The 9,479-nt window shown below is 50.8% G+C and overlaps 1 protein-coding gene across 1 annotated transcript; it reads right to left on the bottom strand.

Annotated features, from left to right (window-relative positions):
* Positions 1–1,054: 1,054 nt before the first annotated feature.
* LOC311363133 (G1/S-specific cyclin-D2-like) lies at positions 1,055–3,733 on the bottom strand. The gene is made up of 2 exons (XM_084483068.1): positions 2,373–3,733; positions 1,055–1,297 (listed from the first exon to the last, which is right to left on the bottom strand). Exons 1-2 carry the CDS (start codon positions 2,565–2,567, stop codon positions 1,070–1,072), a joined length of 423 nt encoding a protein of 140 aa, XP_084339194.1. The 5' UTR covers positions 2,568–3,733; the 3' UTR covers positions 1,055–1,069.
* Positions 3,734–9,479: the final 5,746 nt, after the last annotated feature.

Here is a 9,479-nt window from a genome sequence, read left to right as displayed (position 1 = left end):
TGATGGGTGACACGTTTGGCTCTGTTTGAGCCAAACTCAAACAGAGCCTTAACAAGCATCCTCGTCTTGGAAGAGAAAACAAAACCCTGGAGAGAATCACACCTCCAGAGGAACCGGATCCCTCTGGGTCTGCTCCTCAGAGGAACCGGATCCCTCTGGTTCTGTCCCCCAGCGGAGCCCCAGAGGACCAGACCAGACCCCCCGCCCCCACCCCCCCCCCATGTAGTCCTTCAACACCCCTCCTCTGAAGCAGATAAGTCACTACGTTCTCAGCTGCCTGTCCTCCTGAGTGACAGGTAGAGACCGACTCTGATGATGATGATGATGATGATGATTACACGTTAGGCTGCAGACACTGCCTGCTGTTCCCTGAACAAGAGGACAGCTCCGTTTACCCGCCTGGATGGCAGACCCAAGATGGCCGCCCTGCTGTTTGGGTACTTTTCCGTTACCCGGAGAAGACTTCAGTTATCTCGTCGGTTGAACTCTGTGGTACTGATGTGAGGTGGGTGTTTTTGTTTACACACAAATATCAAGTCTTTATTGGCAAGAGATCTCTCAAAAAGATATCTTCAAATCAGAAACATCAAAGACATACATGGTTAATTTTTAATTCCAACCTAATATTTACTGAGTGTTGTGTAAATAGTTAAGTTTGCCCATCTATAACAAGATTATTTTAACGGCTGTTCTTTCATTGTCGAGGATTTCTACAGAACTCAAAAAACACATATTTTAATAGCTCTAATAAAAGGTAAAGTTCAAAAGGCTTGCACGCAAAAAAAGCAAGCCATAAAGAGTTTAAAACGTTCATAAGCATTCTAGGAAACCCAGACGCTGCGCTGCCGGACAGCCACCAGGGGGCAATGGCGGCGCCACTGCGTTAACGTTACAGTCAGACTGCGGCGCAGTGGGAGGGATGTTGCTCATTGTACGGTGATTAAGTGAACAGAGAATAATACATTTCCTGTGGCTCCAGTTCAGTTCTGGCCGACATTCTAGAGAGATTCTGAATCAGCCTAAATATGGCGTTCGGCACTCAGATGAAGGAGGCTTTTCAAAGAGGGGTTTAGCTTCTCACCAGCAGTTCCCGCGGGCTGATGGAGTTGTCCGTGTAGACGCAGAGCTTCTCCGCCGACAGCGTCCGGCAGTCCTTGAGCTTGGAGGCGATGAAGATGCAGACGGCGCCCAGCAGCTGCAGGTAGCCCTTCCTGGTGGGCTTGATGGCCAGGAAGCGGTCCAGATAGTTGATGGCCATGGGGAACACATCCTCGTTGGCGTTCTCCTCTTCACACACCTGAACACGTTAGGAAAATAGATTATTCAAGAGGCACAGCCAGATGACAAGGAGACCACCCCCACAGATAAGCACATGAGATACCAGGCACACCAGGTCTGGACCTAGGCCCGGGACCTAGGCCTGGATCAGGTCTGGGACCTAGGCCCACTAGGCCCGGGACCTAGGCCCACTAGGCCTGGATCAGGCCCACTAGGCCTGGATCAGGTCTTGGACCTAGGCCCACTAGGCCTGGATCAGGCCCACTAGGCCTGTATCAAGTCTGGGACCTAGTCCCACTAGGCCTGGACCTAGGCCCACTAGGTCTCTGGATCAGTCCCACTAGGTCTCCAGCTCAGGCCAGGGACCTATGCCCACTAGGTCTAGACCCCCGGGTCCGGTCTGCTTGGATCTGGTTGGTATCAAAAACGTTCACTTTATTTTCGGTCAAGACTTTGAACTAAAAAAAGAAAAACATGCAATGAGCTAACATGTAGGAAGTGGTGCAACACCACCCCCGCACCCGACCCCCTCCTCCGAGGACTCAACTCTGCTTTCAGAACTAGTTTGGACTAAATGCACTAAAACAAATAAACTACCAGCACTACTTTATGGTTTTTGCCCTTAAGGGACGCGACGGGTTTTTGCATGACGTTCTGAACTTCGGGCACCAGTTGCTGTCGTGCATGTTGCTGCATTTCAGAAATTCATATTAATTATTTAAAACCTCGGATATGTGCGCTGATTTCATGTAAATTAAGATTAAACTCCTCTCGTTTCTTATGTGATTACGGAACGAGGATAATTCCGACCGGTTTACCGTGAACTTTGTGCAAACACCCCACGACTCAATGCATTCGTGTCGTGGTGGAATTTCCTTCTCTCCCACGCCAGTGATGACTCATCTCAAGTCCAGCCTTAACATCTCCAGACCAGCCTTAACATCTCCAGACCAGCCTTAACATCTCCGCTTCCCCGCATGTTATAGTCTCAGGTCGGGAGGACGTGCGGAATGCTTCAACAGGTTGCCAGCGGTTCGCGGTGGTTTTTAACTCCTGAACAACAACAACCATGGAGCCCAGCAGACCAGACCCACCTCGTGCATCCAGCCGGCCACCATGCGCCTCATGTAGGGCTTGATGTCCTCCTGCACGCACTGGAAGTAGGAGCACTGCGGGAGGAAGCGCTCCTCCACCGTCAGCAGCCTCTGCAGGACCCGGTCATCGTACAGGATGTTGGGGTCCGGCGGGGCCCGCACCACTTTGTCCGACTCGAGGCAGAGAAGGTCCATCGCTCAGCCTCTTCGTCTGGCTCAATAATAATAATAATAATAATGATAATAATAATAAAGGAAACAAAATAAATATGACACACACACACTTATGCAGACAGGCCTCGGGGACAGCGAGAGCACGAGGACAGCGGCCCGGGACGGAGCATGGGGAGAACGCAGCGCTGGTGTCTCCTCCTCCGCCTCTCGTCTCCTCTGCTCTCCTCACTGAGCTGCTACTCAGACGGCTGGAGGAGGGTCCATGAGGTCGACGAATCACCGGTTACGCCAGGATACCTAACGTCATCGCCGATTGGTCGACGCTGCGGACCAATGAACGGGCTGCAGCAGCGTTTGCGATTCTGGCACCTCATACATATTCATCTCATACATATTCTTGTTTACGAAATATGTTTTAGTTTTTTTTGTACGGGTTTTTGCATTTGACCACCAAACAAAACACCTTCACCAGTACCGACCACCATAATCACTCATAGCATATCAATTATATACATCGATATGTTCTTTCGCCAAAACGATTGCTTTTCAGAATGATCACGAGTAGCAGAACGCTCATGAGTTAGACGACATGCAGAACAAGTCAACATAGAGAAGAAAACCTTTGAACACATACATAGACCTTTTTTCTTTGCTATCTTACACACTTTGTAGCATGGTTGGTGTAGTTGAAGCTGATCTTTCAAAGTGCCTGAAGGTAAAAGGGAAGAGAGCAGCTCAGATCATTCATGTAGTGGATACAGGATCACAGCCAATTACCTCTTCCAAGCCACGGCTATTAGTGGAGAAGCGTGTACAAAGTGCACATCAATCTCCCAGAAACCTGCAGAGCAACACAGTTGACACAGACCTCAGCCTGTAAATATGACGTTTATCCTTAAAGCTGTTGAGGGTTAGACTAAAGAGCTTCTAGTTGGCAGAACCCTCAGCCTGCTGTTTGAAAGAGTCGACCTGTCGCTGTAAGAGGCAGTTCAGCGCGTAGATAGGTGGTGTCCATCTCATCCGTCGACCACAGGTGTCAGAGACGCTCGTCACTGGTGGAGAAACAGGGAGGAGCAGAGAGGAAGGAGATGTCTCTCTGGTTGATTCGTTTCTAAATCTTCTCTTCTGCTTTTCTTTTGCTGTTCTCTCTTGACAATCTGTCAACAACAAAGGTGTCTGAGTCCTCCTCATAGTGCAGCTTTACCTGATTTGGATCGTTCCATTGGCTGTGCGTACAAAGCCTACATGCTAGATACGACAAAACACATCCACACAATCCAGATAGGACACAACAGAGTCTAAATCCGGCCCATTATTCAGGAGCCTATTTCTGACATGAGTTAAGAGTTATCTTTGAAGGTCTTTGGGTGCGGTCTCATCAACATTGACAAACAGGATGTGAACTGTAGGCCTACCTGTCTCATCACAGTCGTGTTATTGTATTACAGAGATGGGGGGGGGGGGGGGGGTTGAGGTCGGGCCCCCCATGAGGCTCCGTGGCTCGTTAGACATTCAGTCCACTCACGGGCGATAGCCACGGTGTGATCCCCTGTCCCTGGCTCCTTCCTCTGGATGGGGGGTGTTCCATGAAGGATGTCCTGTGATGGCTCTCCCCCGTCCTCAGAGAGGACCACTGCTCCTCTGTGCTTGTGGTTCTTCTTCCAGGACGCTGAGTGCTGAAGTCGTGCTCCCGGCTGCCGTCACCATTCGGTCACGTAGCCGAGGCTCTGTACCATCAGACGCTGTGAGCTCAGACGACGCATAGGGAACTCAGATACATGTCAAACATGTCACAGGTTAAGGGGTTAGGAGTTAGGGGTTAGGAGTTAGGGGTTAGGGGTTATGAGTAAGGTGTTAGGAGTTAGGGGTGTCTTGCTCTAGCATGCATATAGGTAAGGCCGTTGACATTTGGGGGATTGTACCTTTCAGCTAGTTGAACACCTGCTTAGCCAATAGACTATCTTGTCCCCACAATCACAGTTCATCTAAAACGAGCAGAAATCCCACGTATGTTACGCTAGCCTTCCCTCTATCCTCCTTCTCTCTCTCCACTCCTTCCCTCTGTCTCTTCCTTCCCTCTCTCTCCTCCTTCCCTATCTCCTCCTTCCCTCTCTCCTTCCCTCTCTCTCTACTCCTCTCTCTCCTCCTTCCTTCTCTCTCTCCTCCTTCCCTCTCTCTCTCCTCCTTCCCTCTCTCATTCCCTCTCTCTACTCCTTCCCTTTCTCTCTCCTCCTTCCCTCTCTCTCTCTCCTCCTTCTCTCTCTCAACTCCTTCTCTCTCTTCTCCTTCCCTCTCTCCTTCCCTCTCTATCTCCTTCCCACTCTCCTCCTTCCCTTGTCTCTGTCCGGCTCGCTGCTTGGTGATCTGTTGATGCACAACAGATCCCTAAAGGAAGAGGCTGCTGCTCTCTGTAGCTCCACTCCCACCCGCCGCCGCTGGGCCCTCGTTTCCCTCATCCTCACGGACGGAAGGGTGGCGGTCCGGGCTTTTTAATGGCTCTGACTTTGATTTGTTCAGTGTCCCGTTTACTCTCATGGAGTAAACGGGAGGGGGGGGGGGAAGACCTTGGAACTGACGTGGAGGTTCCAGCTCTGCGTTTGTTCTTTGTGTTCAGCTCATGATCTCACTCGTACATTGTGATTAAAACGTCTTTGTGATTCGCCCAGCGGGTCACGTGATGCCAAATTCCTTTGATCAGGAAGGGATTGAACAGTAGAATACTGTATGTTGAAGAACAATATACAGGATAATGTTAATCCTGTAATGTGTGGAGATGAGAACATAGTTATGTCATTTTACTCAACAGCACACGGCATCTAATGTTTTGGGGTCCTCAGCTTCAGTCCAGAGGTGAATTAAAGGGTCCCCTCTCTCTGATACCCCTCCCTCCCAGGTTCATCCTGTCGGGTGAGGCTTCCTTTATGTCAACATTTATGTATGCTTCATTCTTCAGATCGATATGTGTCAAGACACGCATTTATGCAAAGTTGTTAAATGCAGATGCTCCGATCCACCCCTAGCTATTCACACAGGTATTTGATGTTAATTGTAGATAGCAGCACGTGTTCTGCTTTATGCACTGATTCCAACATGATGTCAGGCCATACATCTGGAACATGATCGTCCTGTTTACATTAACACTTTCTGATTGGCATGGGTGTTTTCCCCTGAGAACAAACTTCTTCCTTGTTCCCTCAGAGTCGAAGCTGACTGGGCCGGTTGAAGTATTTCTTAGGGGAGGACCTGTCCGTCCGTCTGTCTGTTAGTCTGTCTGTCCATCTGTCTGTCTGTCTCTCTCTCTCTCACTCATTAGATCATTGGGTCAAAACCCAACTTTGGGACTGACGTGCATCTGAGGTCATGTGGGTGAGGTCATGACTTCGAAATTGGCTCATGAACTATATGATGATACGTCTCTGAGAGGTTTGGAAGTGTCGTAGCGGTCCTGTTTTTCACAAGGGACTGCCAAAGATCTGAGCTGGGAGCCAACTGGTCCTACTGGCTGAGAGCTGCGTGGCACCAGTGAGGGGCCTTGGTGGCTTCAGAGAGACTCCCACACTCAACGCTGCATGGCCAAGAAGTTGGCAACGTGAAAAAGGTTTTTCCACCGGAAATACGTTTCACACCCCCGCCCCCCCCCCCCCCCACCCCACATACAGCAATCACCAGGGGTCTGGACAGGGGTGAGGGTGAGGGTCGCGGGGGAGGGGAGGGGAGGAAGCAGGCGAGGCGTTTGAGCTCCCCTTCTGACCCCCGTGCGCCAGGCTAGCCACTGGTAGCGCCATGTGTCGACTGCAACACATGCCGCCGCTTCCCGCCTCCCCGGGGGACGAGGGACAGCAGCCCTGGGAAAACGTGGAGGAGCGTGAAATCACCTTGATCCAAAGATTCCTGCCGCATACCAGCGACGGGCAGGGGCCCCGAGATGGACTGCTGCTGCTGCTCCACACAGAGAGAGACACAGGGACGAGGAGAGAGAGGGAGACACAGAGACACAGGGACGAGGAGAGAGAGGGAGACAGAGAGACACAGGGACGAGGAGAGAGAGGGAGACAGAGAGACACAGAGAAGAGAAGAGAATTGAATTGAATTGAATTGAATTGAATTGAATTGAATTGAATTGAATTGAATTGAGGAGGAGAGACCGGGAGAAATAGAGAGAGACAGACAGAGAGTGAGTGACATAGAGGAGGGAGAGAGAGAGAGAGAGTGAGAGAGAGAGAGAGAGAGAGAGAGAGAGAGAGAGAGAGAGAGAGAGAGAGAGAGAGAGAGAGAGAGAAGAAGAAGAGAGAGAGAGATAGATAGATAGATAGATAGATAGATAGATAGATAGATAGAGAACTAGAGAGAGAGGGACAGAGAGTGAGTGACATAGAGGAGGGAGAGAGAGAGAGAGAGGAGGAGGAGAGAGAGAGAGAGAGAAAGAGAGAGACATAGAGAGAGAGAAGGAGAGATAAAACCATCACTGTGGGAGTCTGACTACAGGTGGGGGTCCTGGGGGTCTGACCACAGGTGGGGGTCCTGGGGGTCTGACTACAGGACAGACCGACAGACTGACATTAGTGTTGCTGCAGCCAAAGAGGCGAACCGGCAAATCACATGTCTCTCTGCGTCTCGCTGTCCCTCTCTCCCTCCTCAGGCCCCCTGATACACTCAAAACAAACAAAATCAAATCAATGTGCCGCTCTGGTCTCCAGCAGAACTTTCCCACACATCCCCCCCCTGGTAAATAGCTGCCTGTAATCGATCAACACCAGGGGACAGACCGCCTCCCTCTGGGTGGGTCTCCTCTCACCCCGTCGCCACGCCAACAGCCCCACAGTGCAGCGACAGTATCGGAGGCCTAACCCCAACTCTGTCCAAGGCTCGGTCGACAGCTCAGCAGACGTGAAACACGACGATTTAGAACATTTGGTCACAAAGGACCAAATGTTTGACTGACGCCAGGGGAGAGGGTCACCGGGGTCTGATAACTTTGTGATAAGACATCTTGTAAACCATTGGAAGGCGATTCACTGGTTTTGGTCCATGAACTTGCTCTGTCTCCTGTAGTGATACAATGGATGTTGAGCTATATTCCTATGGTCTACGTATGTGGAAAGAGCGAAGTAAATGTGGCAAATGACATCAGCAACGATTGTTATGGTGAAGCCACAAGAGACAGCATGGAGTCCATCAGGGCCTTTACCCCCTCCCTGTGTCTCTCTGTCCGAGACTGGCCTGAATAAAACCTCTCTCTGTGTTGCTCGTGTCACGCTGGGCGTAGGGTGGTGCCCATGGGTTCTCAACCATCGCAAAGTAGGAAGTCTGACAAAGCCAGCGAGGGCATACTTCTCCTTGTGGGGTAGGGGAGAGAGGAGAGGATTCAGACGCTCTCAAAGTCCTCTGTGGATGTCCAGCGTGCGTGCTGACAATGGGTTATTTAGAAGTTACCAGAGAGGGAAGTGACATCAGGCCTGAAACATTCCGTGGGATAATTCATTCAAAGGAAAGAGAGGCCAACGCTAAGTCTCATTCAGACCCGATAAAACATACTTTATTAGTCCCACATGGGAAGTCTGAGAACAGAAATACAAATAAAATGTAGATTAAAGAACACCAGTGAAGAATATCCAAAGAACTACAACTCCCCAGTCCCCCTCCAGGACCAGAACCTCTCTGAGAACTACAACTCCCCAGTCCCCCTCCAGGACCAGAACCTCTCTGATTGGACGTCATGTTCCACTGCTCTGTGTCGAACCCGTCGAGTCATCAAACAGGAACAGGAAGTGGAGGGTGTTTCCCCGCCGCGCGCCGCTGGAATGTTTGGGCTGCACGCCCAACAGGCAGCCATTCAAACAGTCGGCCATTACAACAGGCGGCCATTCCCGCCTGCAAACGCCAACATTTTAGGAGACAATGATCAGACAGAGAGAGAGAGAGAGTCAGAGAGAGAGAGAGAGAGAGAGAGAGAGAGCGAGAGCAACACACATCCGGACCTTGGCTTTTTCAAACTGGGCTCTTGAACACAAGCAGGGTTTTTCTTTTGCATTTGGTTCTTGGTTCAATACCCCCCCCCCCCCCCCCCCACCACCCCCCCCCCCCCCCAAAGTCTGTTAAACTCACACATCCAGTAGTATGCAGCCTCGCTCCTCACAGAGACACAAAGAACATAACATGGCTCTATTCTCCCCCCCAGAACCGAGAGAATCAGAGAGACAGAGACAGAGAGAGAAAGAGAGAGAGAGAGAGGAAGAGACAGAGAGACACACACACACACACACACACACACACACATAATGGGGAAACCCGGCCTTAAATCATGAGTAAAAAATTTCGGCAGAGAGCGAAAAAGTAATTTGTGACATCACATCCTGTTCCTCGCAATAAGGCCAACCAACTCGTCCTGAACCCACATGAGAACTAGAAGAGCCTCTTTTATGTGTAATCTGTTTATTCTGGATCTTTCCCCCCCTGTGTGTGTGTGTGTGTGTGTCTGGGTTTGGTCGGGTGTGTGTGTGTGTGTCTAAAGGAAAGAGAGAATGATTATCTTCATGTCAGCACACAGCTCGTCATCTGCACGTTATGTAACTGTTCTGAGCCCCCCCCCCCATCCTGCCTCTGGTTTCTAGTTCCAGCAGAAGGCTGAGAAGTCTCGCTATACCGTCCTCATGCCACACACACGGCGGGGGAGTTGGGGGGGGGGGGGTCTTGAGTCGCTGGGTCGCGGGACGTGGGTTCCCTCGCTCCTTGGGTAAAGTGCCTGCAGTAGAAAACACACCTCGTCCCTCCAAAGGGTTCTAGCTCCCGGGTAAAGTCCCTGCGGCTGAAACGCAACTTCAAACTTTCACAGAAAGAAAGAAACGAAACTGCTGAGAAATCCATTCAGAGGAATTACATCAGATCAACCGTCTCCCGGCCCGGCCAGTGCACATGTTCTGGGGGGGGGGGGCC

This window comes from Micromesistius poutassou (genome assembly GCF_964030765.1).
Source record: "Micromesistius poutassou genome assembly, chromosome: 18".
Classification (NCBI taxonomy): Eukaryota; Metazoa; Chordata; class Actinopteri; order Gadiformes; family Gadidae; genus Micromesistius; species Micromesistius poutassou.
This window is presented reverse-complemented; position numbering and strand designations above follow the sequence as displayed.